At 45.7% G+C, this 21,365-nt stretch overlaps 1 protein-coding gene across 1 annotated transcript in view; it reads left to right on the top strand.

Moving 5' to 3' along the window:
- SHISAL2B (shisa like 2B) overlaps window positions 1-21,365 on the top strand; it is a 139,771-nt gene that overhangs the window by 60,183 nt on the left and 58,223 nt on the right. Inside the window, exon 2 of the mRNA XM_056541323.1 lies at window positions 1,474-1,637. Within this exon, the coding sequence (XP_056397298.1) occupies window positions 1,474-1,637 (164 nt within the window). The remainder of the gene's footprint in view (window positions 1-1,473; window positions 1,638-21,365) is intronic.

Raw genomic sequence — 21,365 nt, 5'->3', positions numbered from 1 at the left:
TCTGCGACTCCACATCCCAGCGACGTGGAGTCGCCGGTCACGTCAGCACTCCGCTCAGTAGCTGGAGCACATAAGCCGATGGACTGTACAACTCTCACATCATAATGACATGAGAGCTGTGCTTGCTGACAGCCCTCTGCTAATCCAGAAGTCCTGACTGCACTGCTGCTGGGGTGCATTTCAGATTAGCTACAAATCTGCCATTCCCAGGGACTGTATTACTGTATGCACAAAGGTAGGTAGGGGTCAACAGTCATATGACTTTTTACACTTTAGTTTACACATTAGGGACAGTACTTACTGTCTATCTCTCTGCTCCTGGTCCCATTGCTGAGGCTGATAGCAGGGTTGGAGAGGTGGGGAAGGGTCTCAGCTTCCTCTGCACAGTGCACTTACCATACTGTAGAGCCAGTGAGCTGCTGTAAGAGCTGAGAGCCTGCGCAGGGGGAGTCCCAGGAGACAGAGGAGACGTCCTGCTGACCTGCCTGACACCAGCCTTGTGCGTGGGCAGCATTAGGTGGGCGGGCCTTAAAATTTTGAACTAATATGTATTTGACAGAGGCTGCAGTGCCCCGATGCATGGCTCCGCTGACTTCACCTTCCACCTGTAAGTTCAAGAGCTGCATCTGCCACCCACTGGGGGGGTTCATTATCAGTCCTCCAACATGATTTCCTGGGGGGGATGTGTCCTCCGTGTTCCTACGCCCATGTATCCTCCGGGTTCCTACGTCACACTTATTTTCATTTTATTTAGAGCCAACAAAGATCCCCATGAACACATTTACTGTACAAACAAAAAGCATAGCAGAATTTGTTTTTTTAACACTATTCCTCAGTAGTGCAGCCTCAGGCTTTGGAGGGCTGGTAACCTCAAGTGACCACATGTCTACATAAAGGCCCACATTTATCATTGTAGGTGTAAGTGAAGCATTTTTTTTACACCCTTTTTTTGTGTGCTGGTAATGTGTAGGAGCACCAAATGTATTAAACGTTCACAGAGCATCTGATACATTTTGTGCAGGTCACATTTTCTGAAATTTCTCTCTTCACATACACCAAAAAGCTACGCCAGGTCTGGGATGGTGTAGTTTTAGACACTTTTCAGTGGCTTTGCGCCTTTTTTGCGCCTTTTTACAAAAAGGCGCAGTTCATAAATTTCAGTCCACGGCATACGCTGAATTGAAAAGCGTGTACTGCTACTCCAAAACATCTGGAATGACTAAAATATTCTACGATCAAAAGGCGCAAAATAACACACAGTGCCCCAAAATAGCGCCTTTTGTACGGCGAAAAAAGGTGTAAACTCATTGATAAATGTCGGCCAAAATGTATTCAAAACTGCTTCCTCATTTTTAATGTATACTAAAGCATCTATATAAACTTCCTCCATGGCAACTCCTTTAACTTTAGGTCCAGACATTTTGCTATCCCCATGGTATACACTAACACACTGTCTTATGTGTTCTCTTGCAGTATAGGAGCTCTTATTGGCCTGGCGATTGCAGCATTGGTTTTACTAGCATTTGTTGTCAGTGTGTGCGTACTATGCTACTTATTTCTATATACAAAACCACAGAGGATAGAGACTGGTTTGAAGCTTCAAAATTCTGGATCATCATTATCATCATCACAGAGAGGTATGTTTTATCCATTTTTCTACAAAAATAAATAGAAAATAAAAATAAGTTGTACCAAACCATTCTCTGCTAGGCTATGTTCCCATGTCAGAATTTCCGTGTCGCATTCCGCATTGGAATCCGACACAGAAATTCCACTGCAGCAGAGTCCCATTGAATTCAACAGGATTCTGCTGCTCTGTGCACATGGAAGAATTTCCGTGCCAGATGTTCCCAGAACGGAAATTCCTTTTTTCATGTCCATACAAAGAATGAACATGTTCATTCTTTGTGCAGAGTCTGCACAGAATACATAGCCATCTATGAGTCAGAGCATTTCTGTGTGGCCCTAGCATAGTATGCCGGTGCCCCGCAATGTCCACAAGGAGGATCTCTGTGGGGACATTCCTTTGTGTAAACATAGCCTTAGGGTAAAATTATTCAATCAGGTTGCGTTGCATTTTGCAACACCAGTGGGAAAATGTATGAGCCATCCTAACAATGCGTCTGTTGTATCTGCGATCCACCTCAAGTATTTGGTGCAGTGTTAACATGCAATTCTTCACCACAATGTTATACTGTATTAACCACACAAGTGTTTTTGTAGTGTCAACCATTATTTATTTATTTATTTAAGTCAGGTTTTTTTTTTTAATCTTTTGAAAGTACAAGCATGATTTAGGCTTAAGTTATGGTACAAAAAATCAGAAAGTGCCATTCAGGTGAAAAGATGGAAAACAGTTTATGTCTGAAGACCTTGCAAGCTTTACCTGGTTTCTTTCCACTTCGCGGGAGCTCGGTTATTGCTTTGAACCCTCCCATTTTATATCTCCTAGCCTATGCATGTTCTTAATGTGTTTTATACATAATATTTCTGCAATGAGCTGTCCTTCTATCCTTCTATACTGCCTGGCTTGTAAATAGTTGGGTTCACCCATGCCACTCCTTGGTTTGGGTAGAACCCTACGGTTCTTTCACGTCCCTTCCCCTCATTCCTCATACTCTCCCCAGATGTCCCCTTATATCTCTGATTCAAGAAAAGCAACAGCTCTCCGGTAAGGTGCAAAACAGACTATGTTTATTCTTTAAAACATGATGCAAGGACAAACATGTCTGATTGCCAGGAGAGAAAAGATGCTTCAAAACTTCATCCTGCGGACAACAGTTATCGCCGTTTCACACAATCTGTGTGCTTCTACAGACCTGCCCACTTCCTGCAAAGCGGCACTTAAGTACTAGCCCTCAGTGACGTAAGAAGGACAGGTGAGTTACAGTCAAAACTCAGACATGAAAAAGAAAGTGATAATGTTAAAATCACAGAAAAACGCTAAAATCAACCTTGTAATTAAGTCCTAGCATGCCTTGAGCTCCTGTTTTCAAAATAATATAGGCTTCTCATTGTAGCAACTTTTTATGTCTATCTTGCCATTGCTACTAGTAACGCATTCTAGTCCTAGAAAGCGCAAACTAGAGGTATCGCTATTATGCTGGGATCTGACATGATTAATGAATCTCGGTGAACCTTTACCGGATTTTACGGACCAAATGTGTTCCCTAAATCTGGTAAAAAGGGGTCTAATAGTGCTTCCTATGTAAGAGAACCCACAGTTACACTGGATAGCGTAAACTATAAATTTAGATCTACAACAAATAAAATCTGTGATTTTAAAGTCTACTCCGCCTAGATTAATATTCATGCAAGATTGAAAGCTTGAGCACCAATTGCAAGAACCGCGCTTATAACTGCCACCAGGTCTGGATCCAGACAACCAATTTTCTGACTTGGTACTCTTAAGTCTACTCCGAACTAGTTTGTTTTTAAGGCTTTTACTTTTTCTAAAGGTAATTATGGGTCACAGAAAAACAGAAGCGCTCACCTTCCTCATTTGAAACAACTTGAGAACTGCTCTGTTCCTCCTCTAAAAAGAAACCTGAAGGAGGACATAGGGGAGAAATTCAGAAATTCAGCTTTTTTCTGTTTTTATGCAAGAGGTCAAGACAATTTTGATTCTTCGTTTTAAACAAAGCCTGAAAGAGGAGATCCTCAGGATTACCACTTAATTTTAGTCATTCTATGTTCAAACGCTTGCTCCATGAAAGTGCCATCATCGCTATTTATCCGCCTCAGTCTCAAAAATCCTTTTTGTATGTTGGGGATGGTAACTTTCATGGTGCAGTAGTGTATTGGATGCAGTTGGCCTCCTAAAACCCTTTGTAGTGAGATGTCCCTCCTTCACACAGACCTGTACATCTAAAAACTCCATAGTATGGCTGTCAATCTTATGGGTGAATCGCATGTTGAAATAATTGGGGGTATTCAAATATTTGACAAAATCCTCAAACTCCTGGACTGAACCAGTCCAGAGGATATCATCCACATATCTGTAAAAAATACTGTAAGTATTTTAGGTAGGGGTTAGAGGAGGAGAAAACAAAATGTTGCTCAAAGGCAGCTAGGTAAAGGTTGACGAAAGTGCACGCCACAGGTGTGCCCATCGCCGTCCCATTTACCTGAGCATAACAAAGTGTCATCAAACATAAAAGCATTATGACTTAACACAAAATGAAGGGCATCACTGATGAAGTCAATAAAGTCTCTACCCTTGTCCGTTTTTAGTAAGAGATCTCTCATGCACTCTGTACCCTTTGCCTGGGGAATTCTGGTATAGAGACTTTCTACGTCTACAGACGCAAGAAGAAAGCCTTCCTGCCAGTGAAATCCCTCTAGGGAAACCAAGAATTCATTTGTATCCTTAATTAAGGAAGGGACATGTTTGAACAGAGGGCGAAGGAGCCAATGTATGTATTGCGAGAGAGATTCTGTTACTGACCCTACCCCGGACACTATTGGTCTCCCTGGGGGTGACTCTAAGGTTTTATGAATATTTGGTTAAAAAAAAATACCATGCTGGAAATTTGGGGTGGGTCGGCAACAGTCTTTTTGTGGTACGTTTTGAAATTACGCCCCTTTCTACATATCTTCTTAACAACCATTGTAAACCGGACTTATACTTGGAAGTGGGATTTTCACGGAGCTTCAAATAAGTGGCTTGGTCACCTAATTGACGCAAAGCCTCTTTTTTATAATATTCTTCAGTCATAAGGACAGCATTATCAATGGGGGGATTAAATTGGGATTTTACACCACCAATGAAATCTGCAATCTCTGTATTTTCTTGACAGGAAAAAACAAAATGCTCATTCATTAATTCCCCCAGAGCAGAAAGACAGTCAATCATCTCCTCTATAGACATATTTTCAATGACACTGAATCCCAAAAGACCCACTGTCACGATGCCGGCTGGCAGGTAGTGGATCCTCTGTGCCAGAGAGAGATTGGCGTGGACCGTGCTAGTGGATCGGTTCTAAGTCACTACTGGTTTTCACCAGAGCCCGCCGCAAAGCGGGATGGTCTTGCTGCGGCGGTAGTGACCAGGTCGTATCCACTAGCAACGGCTCAACCTCTCTGACTGCTGAAGATAGGCGCGGTACAAGGGAGTAGACAGAAGCAAGGTCGGACGTAGCAGAAGGTCGGGGCAGGCAGCAAGGATCGTAGTCAGGGGCAACGGCAGGAGGTCTGGAACACAGGCTAGGAACACACAAGGAAACGCTTTCACTGGCACAATGGCAACAAGATCCGGCGAGGGAGTGCAGGGGGAGTGAGGTATAAATAAGGAGTGCACAGGTGAACATACTAATTGGAACCACTGCGCCAATCAGCGGCGCAGTGGCCCTTTAAATCGCAAAGACCCGGCGCGCGCGCGCCCTAGGGAGCGGGGCCGCGCGAGCCGGGACAGGACCGACGGAGAGCGAGTCAGGTACGGGAGCCGGGGTGCGCATCGCGAGCGGGCGCCACCCGCATCGCGAATCGCATCCCGGCTGGAGGCGGTATCGCAGCGCCCCGGGTCAGTGGATCTGACCGGAGCGCTGCAGTGAGGAGAGTGTAGCGAGCGCTCCGGGGAGGAGCGGGGACCCGGAGCGCTCGGCGTAACAGTACCCCCCCCTTGGGTCTCCCCCTCTTCTTAGAGCCTGAGAACCTGAGGACCAGACTTTTGTCTAGAATATTGTCCTCAGGTTCCCAGGATCTCTCTTCTGGACCACAACCCTCCCAATCAACTAAAAAAAAGGTTTCCCCTCTGACCTTCTTGGATGCCAGAATCTCTTTGACGGAGAAGATGTCCGAGGAGCCGGAAACAGGAGTGGGGGAAACAAGTTTGGGAGAGAAACGGTTGATGATAAGTGGTTTAAGAAGAGAAACGTGAAAGGCATTAGGAATACGAAGAGAAGGAGGAAGAAGAAGTTTGTAAGAGACAGGATTAATCTGGCACAAAATTTTGAAAGGACCAAGATAGCGTGGTCCCAACTTGTAGCTAGGGACACGGAAGCGGACATATTTAGCGGAGAGCCATACCTTGTCTCCAGGAGAAAAAATGGGAGGAGCTCTTCTTTTCTTATCCGCAAACTTCTTCATGCGTGATGAAGCCTGTAAGAGAGAATTTTGGGTCTCTCTCCATATGGTGGAAAGATCACGAGAAATTTCATCCACAGCGGGCAGACCAGAGGGCAAGGGGGTAGGGAGGGGGGGAAGAGGGTGACGGCCGTACACCACGAAAAATGGGGATTTGGAGGAAGATTCAGAGACTCTGAAGTTATACGAGAATTCGGCCCATGGTAGAAGATCTGCCCAATCATCCTGGCGGGAGGAAACAAAATGTCGTAAATAATCACCCAAGACCTGGTTAATTCTTTCTACTTGTCCAGTGGATTGAGGATGATATGCAGAAGAAAAGTTTAATTTAATCTTGAGTTGTTTACAGAGAGCCCTCCAGAATTTTGACACGAATTGGGCGCCTCTATCCGAGACGATCTGTGTGGGCAACCCGTGAAGACGAAAAATGTGTACAAAAAATTGTTTAGCCAACTGAGGCGCTGAAGGAAGACCAGGAAGAGGGATGAAATGTGCCATTTTGGAGAATCGATCAACGACCACCCAAATAACAGTGTTGCCACGGGATGGGGGTAAGTCAGTAATAAAATCCATACCAATCAGAGACCAAGGCTGTTCGGGGACAGGCAGAGGATGAAGAAAACCAGCGGGCTTCTGGCGAGGAGTCTTATCCCGGGCACAGACAGTGCAGGCTCGCACAAAGTCCACGACATCCGTCTCCAGAGTCGGCCACCAATAGAAGCGAGAGATGAGTTGCACAGATTTCTTGATGCCTGCATGACCTGCGAGATGGGAGGAGTGACCCCATTTGAGGATTCCGAGGCGTTGGCGTGGAGAGACGAAGGTCTTTCCTGGAGGAGTTTGCCTGATGGAGGCTGGAGAAGTGGAAATCAGGCAGTCAGGAGGAATGATGTGTTGCGGAGAGAGTTCAACTTCCGAAGCATCCGAGGAACGAGAGAGAGCATCGGCCCTAATGTTCTTATCGGCAGGCCGAAAGTGAATTTCAAAATTAAATCGGGCAAAGAACAGAGACCACCTGGCCTGGCGAGGATTCAGCCGTTGGGCAGACTGGAGGTAGGAGAGGTTCTTGTGATCGGTGTAAATAATAACTGGAAATCTTGATCCCTCCAGCAGATGCCTCCATTCCTCAAGTGCTAATTTAATGGCTAGAAGCTCTCGATCCCCGATGGAGTAGTTCCTCTCCGCCGGAGAGAAGGTCCTAGAAAAAAACCCACAAGTAACAGCATGCCCGGAAGAATTTTTTTGTAGAAGGACCGCTCCAGCTCCTACAGAGGAGGCATCAACCTCCAATAGGAAGGGTTTAGATGGGTCAGGTCTGGAGAGCACGGGAGCCGAAGAAAAGGCAGACTTGAGCCGTTTAAAGGCGTCTTCCGCTTGAGGAGGCCAAGACTTGGGATCGGCAGAAAAATGTGGAATAAATTGCCTGTAATAATTGGCGAACCCCAAAAAACGTTGGATAGCACGGAGTCCGGAGGGGCGTGGCCAATCTAAGACGGCAGAGAGTTTGTCTGGATCCATTTGTAGTCCCTGGCCAGAGACCAAGTATCCTAGGAAAGGAAGAGATTGGCATTCAAACAGACATTTCTCTATCTTGGCATAAAGTTGATTGTCACGAAGTCTCTGAAGAACCATACGGACATGCTGGCGGTGTTCTTCTAGATTGGCAGAAAAAATCAGGATATCGTCCAGATATACAACAACACAGGAGTATAAGAGATCACGAAAAATTTCATTAACAAAGTCTTGGAAGACGGCAGGGGCGTTGCACAGGCCAAAGGGCATGACCAGATACTCAAAGTGTCCATCTCTAGTGTTAAATGCCGTTTTCCATTCATCCCCCTCTCTGATGCGGATGAGATTATAAGCACCTCTTAAGTCCAGTTTGGTAAAGATGTGGGCACCTTGGAGGCGATCAAAGAGTTCAGAGATGAGGGGTAGGGGGTAGCGGTTCTTTACCGTGATTTTATTAAGACCGCAGTAGTCAATGCAAGGACGTAGAGAGCCATCTTTTTTGGACACAAAGAAAAATCCGGCTCCGGCAGGAGAGGAGGATTTACGGATAAAGCCCTTTTTAAATTTTCCTGGATGTATTCAGACATGGCAAGAGTCTCTGGGGCGGACAGAGGATAAATTCTGCCCCGGGGTGGAGTAGTGCCCGGGAGGAGGTCAATAGGACAATCATAAGGCCTGTGAGGAGGTAGAGTCTCAGCTTGTTTTTTGCAAAAAACATCCGCAAAGTCCATATAGGCCTTAGGGAGACCGGTTACAGGAGGAACCACAGAGTCACGGCAAGGGGTACTGGGAACCGATTTTAGGCAGTCCTTGAAACAAGAGGGCCCCCAACTCTTGATCTCCCCAGTGGACCAATCCAGGGTTGGGGAATGAAGTTGAAGCCAGGGTAGTCCAAGGAGAATTTCGGAAGTGCAATTGGGGAGGACCAAAAATTCAATCTTCTCGTGATGAGGTCCGATGCACATTAGAAGGGGCTCCGTGCGGAAACGTATGGTACAGTCCAATCTTTCATTGTTTACACAATTGATGTAGAGAGGTCTGGCGAGACTGGTTACCGGGATGTTGAACCTGTTGACGAGAGAGGCCAAAATAAAATTTCCTGCAGATCCGGAATCCAAGAAGGCCATAGTAGAGAAGGAGAAGGCAGAGGCAGATATCCGCACAGGCACAGTAAGACGTGGAGAAGCAGAGTAGACATCAAGGACTGTCTCACGTTTGTGCGGAGTCAGCGTACGTCTTTCCAGGCGGGGAGGACGGATAGGACAATCCTTCAGGAAGTGTTCGGTACTGGCACAGTACAGGCAGAGATTCTCCATGCGGCGTCGTGTCCTCGGTCGACCTGCATAGCCTCCACGGCGGGAGGCACAGGAACGGATTGCAGGGGACCAGAGGAGAGAGGAGCCGGGGAGAAAAAACGCCTCGTGCGAACAAAGTCCATATCCTGGCGGAGCTCCTGACGCCTTTCGGAAAAACGCATGTCAATGCGAGTGGCTAGATGAATGAGTTCATGCAGGTTAGCAGGAATTTCTCGTGCGGCCAGAACATCTTTAATGTTGCTGGATAGGCCTTTTTTAAAGGTCGCGCAGAGGGCCTCATTATTCCAGGATAATTCTGAAGCAAGAGTACGGAATTGTACGGCGTACTCGCCAACGGAAGAATTACCCTGGACCAGGTTCAACAGGGCAGTCTCAGCAGAAGAGGCTCGGGCAGGTTCCTCAAAGACACTTCGAATTTCCGAGAAGAAGGAGTGTATAGAGGCAGTGACGGGGTCATTGCGGTCCCAGAGCAGTGTGGCCCATGACAGAGCTTTTCCAGACAGAAGGCTGACTACGAAAGCCACCTTAGACCTTTCAGTAGGAAACTGGTCCGACATCATCTCCAAGTGCAGGGAACATTGGGAAAGAAAGCCACGGCAAAACTTAGAGTCCCCATCAAATTTATCCGGCAAGGATAGTCGTAGACCAGAAGCGGCCACTCGCTGCGGAGGAGGTGCAGGAGCTGGCGGAGGAGATGATTGCTGAAGCTGTGTTAGTAGCTGCTGTAGCATCACGGTCAGTTGAGACAGCTGTTGGCCTTGTTGCGCTATCTGTTGTGACTGCTGGGCGACCACCGTGGTGAGGTCAGCGACAACTGGCAGAGGAACTTCAGCGGGATCCATGGCCGGATCTACTGTCACGATGCCGGCTGGCAGGTAGTGGATCCTCTGTGCCAGAGAGGGATTGGCGTGGACCGTGCTAGTGGATCGGTTCTAAGTCACTACTGGTTTTCACCAGAGCCCGCCGCAAAGCGGGATGGTCTTGCTGCGGCGGTAGTGACCAGGTCGTATCCACTAGCAACGGCTCAACCTCTCTGACTGCTGAAGATAGGCGCGGTACAAGGGAGTAGACAGAAGCAAGGTCGGACGTAGCAGAAGGTCGGGGCAGGCAGCAAGGATCGTAGTCAGGGGCAACGGCAGGAGGTCTGGAACACAGGCTAGGAACACACAAGGAAACGCTTTCACTGGCACAATGGCAACAAGATCCGGCGAGGGAGTGCAGGGGGAGTGAGGTATAAATAAGGAGTGCACAGGTGAACATACTAATTGGAACCACTGCGCCAATCAGCGGCGCAGTGGCCCTTTAAATCGCAAAGACCCGGCGCGCGCGCGCCCTAGGGAGTGGGGCCGCGCGCGCCGGGACAGGACCGACGGAGAGCGAGTCAGGTACGGGAGCCGGGGTGCGCATCGCGAGCGGGCGCCACCCGCATCGCGAATCGCATCCCGGCTGGAGGCGGTATCGCAGCGCCCCGGGTCAGTGGATCTGACCGGAGCGCTGCAGTGAGGAGAGTGTAGCGAGCGCTCCGGGGAGGAGCGGGGACCCGGAGCGCTCGGCGTAACACCCACAACAGCTGGAATTTCACACGTTTTTCGATCACCAGTGTGAGATACCACCGGTTCCAGCCCCTGCCTCTCAGCAGCCCCCCTGACTGTGAAAGTGCGAATGTTTCAATTAATCAGTTATGGTTCAGTGTAATCGCTCCAAGCTGTTTCATTGGATTCTTGTGAAAATTCCACAGGTAATATGACATCAACGACCATAGAGCCTCAGTCTTGAAAAGATTACATCAATTTTTTTAAATTTAAATATAAGATTTATATTAGATTCCAAAGTTTAATATCCTGGTGTTTACTTTGAACTAATACTGTATGACCACAAAACCCAATCTAACAAGGAGTCACAAGGCGGCACAATGACAAAGCCTAGAGGTGGCAGCAGCATGAGGAGACCATAATCTGGCAGAATGACACAGCCTGGAATTGGGGGCAGCATGAGGAGACCATAGGGCCTCACAATCCCTAAGATTAAAAGATGAATTTAAAAATTTAAATTGAAGATTTATGTTAGCCAGTGGTACCATACAAATGTTTAGGTAATGTCCCAGGCCCAGCAGCATCAGTAAACAATATAGTAGCTGAATGACACAGCCTGGAGCTTGTGGCAGCATGAGGAGACAATAGGGCCAGTGCTACCATAAAAATTTTTAGGTAATGTCCAAGGCCCAGCAGCACAAGTAAATCATATAGTGGCTGAATGACACAGCCTGGATCTGACGGCAGCATGAGGAGACAATAGGGCTTCACAAACCCTAAGATTAAAAGATGTATTTTCAAATTTAAATTAAAGATTTATGGTGGCTAGTGCTACCATAAAATGTTTTAGTTTATGTCCCAGGCCCAGCAGCATCAGTAACCATATAGTGGTTGAATGGCACAGCCTGGAGTTGGCGGCAGCATGAGTAGAACATATAAAGGCTGAATGTCACAGCCTGGAGTTGGTAAAAGCATGAGGAGACTATATGGTGGCAGAATGAGACAGCCTGGAGGTGGCAGCAGCAGCATCAGGAGTCCTGAAAGTGACCTGGTGGCAGAGTGGTGCGGTGGGTGGCAATACCCTTACCCGGTGACGAAGGTGGGTGAAAAAAGGTCTGATACAAAGGAATGTTTGTAACTGGAGAGCAGCGCCTTAAATCTATTTGGCACTATCCATATTTGTGAAGTGTTGGTGTGGCACCATGGTCAATCTACTCTGATGCATCAGGCATTGGTGGGTGGAAATCCTGGCTGATCCATGCCTGATTCATCTTCACAAAGGTCGGTCTCTCCACATTTTTTGTGGACAGACGAGTTCTCCTTGGGGTGACTATGGGACACGGTGGAGAATGAGGAGGCAGAATCGCACACTGTCGCAGGACTAACGGCCTGAGAGCGTGAAGGCGGAAGTGGCATGACCTGTCCAAGTTGCTGTTGTGGCTGTGCAGGAACAACATTCACCCAGTGGATCATAAAGGACATGTATTGTACCTGGCAATAACAACTTCCACCGAAGGATACAGCACCAGTGACAAGGTCTGGTAAAATAAAGGCTCTGGTCTTTATTGTGTACAGGAACACACGTGGAACATTTCGGCTAAAGAGCCTTTTTCAAGCATAACAAATACATCCACATATTAAACTTACATATACAAAGTTTATACATGATTGGTCCATTATTCAAAGGACCAGTTCTCCCGCTGTAATAGGCTGAAAACGCTGGTCATGTGATATATAAGTGTCAAACATTATAAACATATAAAAAAGTATATAATACACTTAAGTATATTGTGATTAGCATTGGCCAATCGGTACAGAAGAGAATGGGGGTCCACATAGTACAAAACATCATTACCGATCTGCGCTACAATGCTGTATTCCTCCTCTCTTCTCACATGTCTTCTGTTTGTAAACAAATTCTCTGCGGCAGCTTGCACTCATTCCACGTCAGTCCCCATCACCTTCATTCATGCGCAGATCATATTACTTTCGCCATTTGTCAGGCGCTTCAATACGGGATATAGAGCATGCGCAATGTAGAGATCGCAGCCCCCAAACCAGATGGAGCGCACACCCTGACAAGTAGAGCATGAGCATCACTCCAACTGGGACCCGGCGATCCCTACCCGGGGTCCCTGACCATAGTTACAGCTCCACACGTCGGCGCTGCCGTGCACTTCGGTACACTTTGGTAGAGTAAGGTGGTGGGTGTAAATACCAGTACCCGGTGATGAAGGTGGGTGAAAGAAGGAAAACTTGGCATCAGATGTGTGGCAACAGGTGGGTGGCAGGAACAGCATAGTAGCTGAGGCAGGTAGGCAGAAGAAAACAGTCTTTTTTGTCAAAGTGTTGGTGTGCACAAGTAAGTATTGAGGATATGCATTATGTAAAACTTAACTTTTAACTTTATTTTTAGGATAAAATATATGGACCCCCCAATTCTTTTTTATCTAACAAAACGAAAGGTGTGCAAAAAACACCATGTGCCACCAACACCACCAAGTATTTATGTAATGCAAAGTCCTCTAAAAGGTGGAAGGGAACAACGTATGGTTCATTGTAACCGGTTGGGGATAAAAACTTACCCTGTAAGGCCCTACTCTCGCACTATTAATTTCCTTATTGGCAAGTGTTACTCGTCCTAAAAAGGGCAGCCCCAAACAGGAACCTCTCCCTATTTACACCAGGGCTTTTAGTTGGAAACAGGGAGAGATTCCTGTGTGGGGGTGCCCTTTTTAGGACGGGTAACACTTGCCAAGAAGGGAATTAATAGTGCAAGAGTAATGCCTCACAGGGGAAGTTTTTACCCCCACCTGTTACAATGGACCATACATTATTCCCTTCCCCCTTTTAGAGGTCTTTGCATCACATAAATACTTGGTGGTGTTGGTGGCACATGGTGTTTTTTGCACACCTTTCCTTTTGTTAGATTCTTTTTTAAAAGGGTCCATATATTTTATCATAAAAAAGTAAAGTTTTAGCTAATGCATATCCTCAATACTTGTGGTCTAATGCAGAGGAATTTCTGAAACTGGGGACCTGCACCTTAATTATGTTTTGTAGCATCCATGGCAGCACAATGAGAGAGCCTGGAGGTGGTAGCATCAGCATGAGGAGACCATAGAGCAGCACAATGAAAGAGCCTGGAGGTGGCAGCATCAGCATGAGGAGACCATGGAGAAGCACAATGTCAGTGCCTGGAGGTGGCAGCATCAGCATGAGGAGAAAATATGGCGGCACAATGACAGAGCCTGGAGGTGATAGCATCAGCATGAGGAGACCATATGGTGGCACAATGACAGAGCGGGGAGGTGGTAGCATCAGCATGAGGAGACCATATGGGCAGCACAATGAGAGAGCCTGGAGGTGGCAGCATCAGCATGAGGAGACCATAGAGCAGCACAATGAGAGAGCCTGGAGGTGGCAACATCAGCATGAGGAGACCATATGGCAGCACAATGACAGAGTATGACCGAGTGAACCGATCAATCACGGCTGCTAAGTTGCTGGTCGAGACACGACTGCTAGCTGACACCGGGAGCTCAGACCTCTCGCTGCAACTCCTGCTTTCACACGCCCCTACTCTGCTGCGACCTCTGCCTGCGCCTGATGAATTTAGGCCTCTGCCACTCCTCTGTGCACGTCCTGGCAATTCTCTGCCTGGCATACTTAGTGTGTATATGAGGGGAGTACAATATGCTTCAATACGCTTAAAACAGTATTTGTCTAGAACAGCAGCAGGTGATTACTTTTGTCTGGCCTTTCACAGTATGTAGGCCCTTGACAGATTAACAGGTACAAAATAGTACACTACGTAGATGTAGGTTTGTGGTATGCACTTATGAGGGCAGAAAAATGCGCTACAGTACGCTTAAAAAACGTATTGGAGTAAAACACCAGATGGTGATTAATTTTGCCTGGCCTTTCATAGTATCTAGGCCCTTGACAGATTAACAGGTACAGAATCTTAGGAAAATACTCAGGGCAGGTATATATAGTTTAGCATATAATTGATAAATCCTAAGATTATCAAAATCCCTTGATAAATCCTATTTGGTAGATTTTATCAATTTCCCCAAGTTAAATAAAACCTCAGATCAGACTTACCCATACAGGACATGTATAGTCCTGGAGCATCAGCGCGGCACAGCCCTGGCATTCACAGCGCTTGCTCCTGCCTGGCTGATTGACAGGCAGGTAGCGAGCGCAGGCTGACTGAATTCGGGCCGATTGCCCGGCCGGGATCGGATCGAATTCAGCTGTGACATCACAGCAGGCTGCAGCCGGCCACTAGGAGGGAAACCCCTAGTGGCCGGATTTCAAGAGCAAATTACAATAATTTACCCTCCCCCCCCCCCCCCCCAATTTTTTTTTTAAATAATAGAAGTATATTAGAGATATGTTGTAGTTCAAGAGTACTACAAAAAATAAAGATGATGTCAGTGCCCATTTAAGACCCTTTTTTCACATTTTATGTTGCGACCTTGCACTACAATAAAAAAGAAAAAAAATGTCCCCTATGATTCTGTACTCAGAACTAGAGATGAGCGAATTGAATCTGATGAATCCGAATTAGTTACATATTTCATGAAAAATTCTATTCGCAATGAATACGAATATCACCACAATTCTATTGCGCAAATCGCTTCATTAAACTCCATTTAGTGCGGTCCAGGCTCCAGGCCATTTAAAATGGTGGATCCACATGTGAGGACATGGGGCAAGGAATCCTGGGAAGGCGGGAACATGGGTAGGCGGGATGACCCTGAATCACATGCAAGATGCAGCCTATCAATCGACAGCCATATTCCGGCTGGTCACTTCAAGCCTTTTCTCGCAGCGTTTCACCTCCTAGTCCCGTCAGCGTTCTGTTGGACAGAGAGCAGTGCGTTTTTCACAGAAAATTATTTTTACTGCAGCGATTAACCTCCCAGTCACTGTCTACAGCATTGGGGCAGATAGCTATGTGTTGCTTCACACATTTGAACAAGCTGGCTCAGCTGGAAAAACGTTAGCAGAGAAGGGAGGAATATGTTTTTAGCACAACTCTGTGTCTTTGTTCCACAACAAATGGTCTGCTGGTTATACTAGTCTGTAGATGGTATAATACATACCCAGCAGTCCATTCCTAATAGTCTGCTGGGTTTATATTATAGAGAGAGTGTAAGAGTGCTGTAGCGCATTTTTCTGCCCTCATAAGTGCATACCACATATGTACATCTAAGTAGTGTACTATTTTGTACCTGTTAATCTGCCAAGGGCCTAAATACTATGAAAGTTCGGGCAAAAGTACTCACAGCTGGTGTTGTACTCAAATACATTTTTAAGTATACTGTAATGCATTTTTCTGCCCTCATAAGTGCATACCACATACCTACATCTAAGTGGTGTACTATTTTGTACTTGTTAAACTCTCAAGGGTCTAGATACTGTGAAAGTCCAGGCAAAAGTAATCACCAGCTGGTGTTTTACTCAAATACTTTTTTAAACGTACTGTAGCGCATTTTTCTGCCCCCATAAGTGCATACCATATTCCTACATCTAAGTACATCTAAGTGGTGTACTATCTTGTAAACTCTCAAGGGCCTAGATACTGTGAAAGTCCAGACAAAAGTACACACCTGCTCCTGTTCTAGACAAATACTGTTAAACATAGTGGAGCGCATTCTACTGCCCTCATAAGTGCATACCACATACGTACATCTAAGTGTTGTACCATTTTGTTCATGATAAAGTCTTAAGGGCCTAGCTACTGTAAAAGGCCAGCCAAAAGTACACACCTGCTGCTGTTCTAGACAAATACTGTTTTAAGCGTAATGAAGCGTTTTGTACTCCCATCATATACGCACTAAGTATGTAAGGCAGAGAAGTGCCAGGAGGTGCACAGAGGAGTGGCAGAGGCCTAAATTCATCAGGCGTAGGCAGAGGTCACACCAGAGTAGGGGCGTGTGGCAGCAGGAGTCGCAGTGAGAGGTATGAGCTCCTGGTGTTAGCTAGCAGTCGTGTCTCGACCAGCAGCCGAGCAGCCGTGTTTGATTGGTTCACTTGGTCATCCACTTCATCCCAAGTGACATCTGACACCTCCAGACAACAGTCGGTTGGTTTCTCAGACTCAACCCTCAGTTGGCATGGCCCTCATGCTGTTGCTGCCACCTCCAGGTTCTGTCATTGTGCTGCCATATGGTCTCTTCATGCTGAGGCTGCCACCTCCAAGTCCTCTCATTGTGCTGCTGTATGGTCTCGTAATGCTGATGCTGACACCTCCAGGCTCTCATTGTGCTGCTATATGGTCTCCTCATGCTGATGCTGCCACCTCCCAGCTCTGTCATTGTACGGCCATATGGTCTCCTCATCCTGATGCCACCAGGTATTGATGCGATGCAAAGACCTCTAAAAGGTGGAAGGGAACAATGTATTGTCCATTGTAACAGGCGGGGGTAAAACTTACCCTGTAAGGCCCTACTCTCGCACTATTAATTCCCTTCTTGGAAAGTTTTACCCATCCTAAAAAGGGCAGCCCCACACAGGAACCTCTCCCAATATGGCAGCACACTTACAGAGACTGGAGGTGGCAGCATCAGCATGAGAGGACCATACAGCAGCACAATGAGAGAGTCTGGAGGTGGCAGCATCAGTATGAAGAGACCATATTTCTCCTTCTTTCACCCACCTTCATCAACGGATACTGGTAATAAAAAACACCACCCCACTCTACCAAAGTCTACCAAAGTGCATGGCAGTGCCGACGTGTGGAGCTGTAACTATAGTAGACAGGGACAATACATGTCCTTTACGGCCCACTGGGTGAATGGGGTTCCTGCACAGCCACAACAGCAACTTGTACAGGTCACGCCGCTTCCTCCTCCCGCTCTCAGGCAGTTGGTCTTGCGACAGTGTGCGACTCCTCCACCGTGTCCCTTAGTCACCCCAAGGAGAACTCATGTGGAGAGATTGACCTTTCTGAAGATGAATCAGGCATGGATCAGCCAAGATTTCCACCCACCAATGCCTCCCAACACTTCACAAATATGGATAGTGCCAAACAGATTTAAGGCGCTGCTCCACAGTTACAAACATTCCTCCGCATCAGACCTTTTTCCACCCACTTTCGTCACCGGGTACTGGTATTGCCACCCACCGCACCACTCTGTCACCGGGTCACTTTCAGGACTCCTGATGCTGCTGCCACCTCCAGGCTGACTCATTCTGCCACCATATGGTCTCCTCATGCTGCCGCCACCTCCACGCTGTTCCATTCAGCCACTATATGTACTCCTCATGCTGCTGCCAACTCAAGGCTGTGTCATTCAGCCACTATATGGTTACTGATGCTGCTGGGCCTGGGACACTACCTAAAAAAATTGATGTTAGCACTAGCTACCAGAGATCTTCAATTTAAATTTGAAAATTCATCTTTTAATCTTAGGGATTGTGAGGCCATATGGCCTCCTCTTGCTGTCACCAATTCCAGGCTGTGTCATTCTGCCAGATTATGGACACCTCAAGGCTTTGTCATTGGGCCATCATGTGACTCCTTCTTAGATTGGGTTTTGTTGCCTTACAATAGTAGTTCAAAGTAGATGCTGGGACATTAATAATGGGAATCTAATATAAATCTTACATTTAAATTAAAAAAAACAATATAATTTTTCCAAGACTGAGGCCCTATGGTCTTCGATGTCATATTACCTGTGGAATTATCACAAGAATCCAATGAAACAGCTTGGAACAATGACAATGAACCTTAACTGATTAAATGAAACATTTGCACTTTCACAGTCAGTTGTGAATGAGAGGCAGGAGCTGGAACAGGTGGTATTGTCTCGCCTGGCGGAGGACCACTAGCTCGATGCTAACCAGAATGGGTAATCAAAAATTTTTAATGAATTCAAATAAAATTAAAGACTAATACATAAAAAATCTGCCACATCCAGCAGATGCTCTGCGGCAGTGATTCTAATAGTGATGCCTGTAATCTGCATGTCATACTGAATAACAGTATTATTTCACTACCACAGAACACTCCCTATGCGTGTTAGGACAAGGCAAAGTGTTCTACACTCCTATTGAGTCTCTCTGTAGGCCAGAAATAGCTGTTTTTAATAGCGATTTTCCCCAAATAAATTTGATCTGAACCAAATTTTTTCAGGAAATTCTGCAAATCGTCCGAATCAAATTTTTCAGAAATTCGCTCATCTCTACTCAGAACCATATAATGATAATGTGAAAGAATAATAGAAATATTTGCAAGTTAAAAAAAAAAAAATTTTGCATAGACATTAGTATTCAGAGACCCTTTTTATGACACTGGCTATGACCACTGGCTCCTCCTATTTTTCTTGATCATCTCTGAGATGTTTCCCCTTGATTGGAATAACCTGTGGTAAATTCATCTGATTGGACATGATTGGAAAGACACAGCCCTGTCTGTATAAGGTCTCACAGCTGACCATGCATATCGAAAGTGCTGCCTGTAGAGTTCAGAGATAGGAATGTGTGTGGGTACAAACCCAAGGGTACAAATCTCTGCAGTACTGAAAGTTTCCAAGAACACAGTGGCCTTTATAATTCTTAAATGGAAGATGTTTTGAACAATAAGGACTCTTCTTTAAACTGACTGCCCCATTAGACTAAGTAATTGGAGGAGAAGGGTCTAGTAAGAAAAGTGACCAATAATCCAGTGGTCTGGATGAACTCCAAAGATTCTGTGTGCAGATAGAAGAAACTTCCAGAAGGTTGGCTCTTTGCCAGAGAGACCCTCCGTAGATTTAAAATCCCTGAATCGTTTATCCATGCTATTTGGGCCCTGTATGGAGACCCCTCAGCCTCAATTTATGTAAACAGGATCTTGTCAGCTCCCTTTAAAATCACCAACGGGACTAGACAGGGTTGTCCGCTCTCCCCTCTAATCTTTATTATGGTTATGGAAACGTTAGCTTAAAAAATCAGAGAGGATTCCCGTATTGAGGGGATCTCAGTGGGTAAATCACAACATAAAATCAGCCTTTATGCGGACGATGTCTTACTCTTACTGTCGAACCCACTGGGTTCTTTATCTGCAGTCAGATCTCACATTCAGGTTTTTGGTAGTCTCACTTACTATAAAATTAATGAATCAAAATCTCTTAACCTTAACATTAACCTCCCGGATCAAATTGTTACACAGATCTCTTCTAGATTTCCGTATAGGTGGGCTTCGTCTTCCATCCCTTATTTGGGCATAAATATCACCAAATCCCATCACACCTTAATAGATGCCAATTTCCCCACTACAACTAGAATTAAACAATACCTCTCATAAATACTGGAGTTGGCTTGGGCGTAAGGTGCTATCTAAAATGCTCTACCTACCTAAAATTCTATACTTTTTGCAGAACTATCCCTATAAATATTCCTAAAAAATACATCACGAAACTGCAGTCACTGATATCCAAATTCATTTGGGGAGGGAGTCGACCCAGAGTAGCAGCAAAAATTCTCCAAAGATCATCAGCTAATGGGGGTTCTGGTGTTCCCAACTTATTAGCTTATAGAGCAGCCATAGTGATCAAACAGTCTTTGAGAGGGAGAACTGAGGCCGATGTTAGGCCTATCTGGGCAGACATTGAGTCTTTGCATGCGAATATCTTAAACTGGAGCAATCTTTGGCTTAATTCATGTAGATCCAGTGCCATGATTAGACCTATCCTGCCAACTACTAAACACTCCTTACAGATGTGGCACGACGCCTTAAATGTAACGGATTCAAATCTTATATTTACCACACGCAGAATCCCCTTTGTGTCATTATGCCATTACATCAAAAATATCTCTTTGGATGTGTGGACTGATCTAGGAGTTGCATATATTGGAGATGTTCTGGAGGGAACCTCTATTAAATCCTTTGAGAATCTCCAAGAATTATTTGCAATACCGGATTCAGAGAAGGCCACATATGATAAATTAACTTCACACATGAGGAAGTTTACCGGTTCCACGTGTAAAATTCCACAGTGTCTTTCAGACTTGATAGATTCTGTTTCCATTGGACAGAAACCGGGCTTAGGTACATTGTATACCTTCTTCAATAATAACTCTTACACTTCTTAAACAAAATATATGTTAAAATGGGAAGAAGAGCTAGGGAGAATGTTTCCGACCTCAATGTGGTTGAAAGCCCTCCATATAGGCAAATGCTTTTCCAGATGCTCCGGACACGGCGAACAGCTGGAAAAATTGTACTATCGGTGGTATTTCACACCAAAGAAGTTAGCGACTTTGTACACAGATCAAGATCCTAACTGTTGGAGAGGTTGTGGGATGGTTGGGTCGCTATCACACATTTTTTGGAAATGCCCAAATCTAACCCAAATTAAAGACGACCTGCTGTTCCTTCTACAAACCCTTTCCCCCACAATTTATATAATCCCCATTGAGCTAGCTCTCCTCATGATAGGGATAGACGGATTTCCTGACAGTACTAGAGTCCCGATCTGCCATATCCTTCACAACTTTAGATTATTGGTTACTAGAAAATGGAGATCACAGGAGGTCCCCACTATTGCTGAAATTATACATATGGTGAAATATAACTTACTCTTTGAGGAAGTGTTAGCTAGGCAAGAAAACAAATTGAATACCTTTAAGAAACAATGGGATGTTTAGACACGCCAATTTGATTGCACTTGACCTTTCCTCTATACTACATTGACATTACTAACACGCTACTTAAATTATGTAATGAGTCTCTTCATCTGCTATAACCGACCACACACTTTATTGGGAGCGGAGCGGAGTCCGAAGATGTCCACGGCTTTAGAGGGTTGAGGGTAAGATGCTTGTACATGCATATATTGAATTCTTTAACACCCCCTCCCCCCCCCCTTTGGAGCTGTTATTGTATCCATACACTTAACAAATACTAAAAACAGAAGGCTACTAC

This window comes from Hyla sarda, chromosome 1, assembly GCF_029499605.1.
Source record: "Hyla sarda isolate aHylSar1 chromosome 1, aHylSar1.hap1, whole genome shotgun sequence".
Taxonomy (NCBI): Eukaryota; Metazoa; Chordata; class Amphibia; order Anura; family Hylidae; genus Hyla; species Hyla sarda.
The sequence above is the reverse complement of the archived record's forward strand: the minus strand, read 5'-3'. Positions and strand labels throughout refer to the sequence as shown.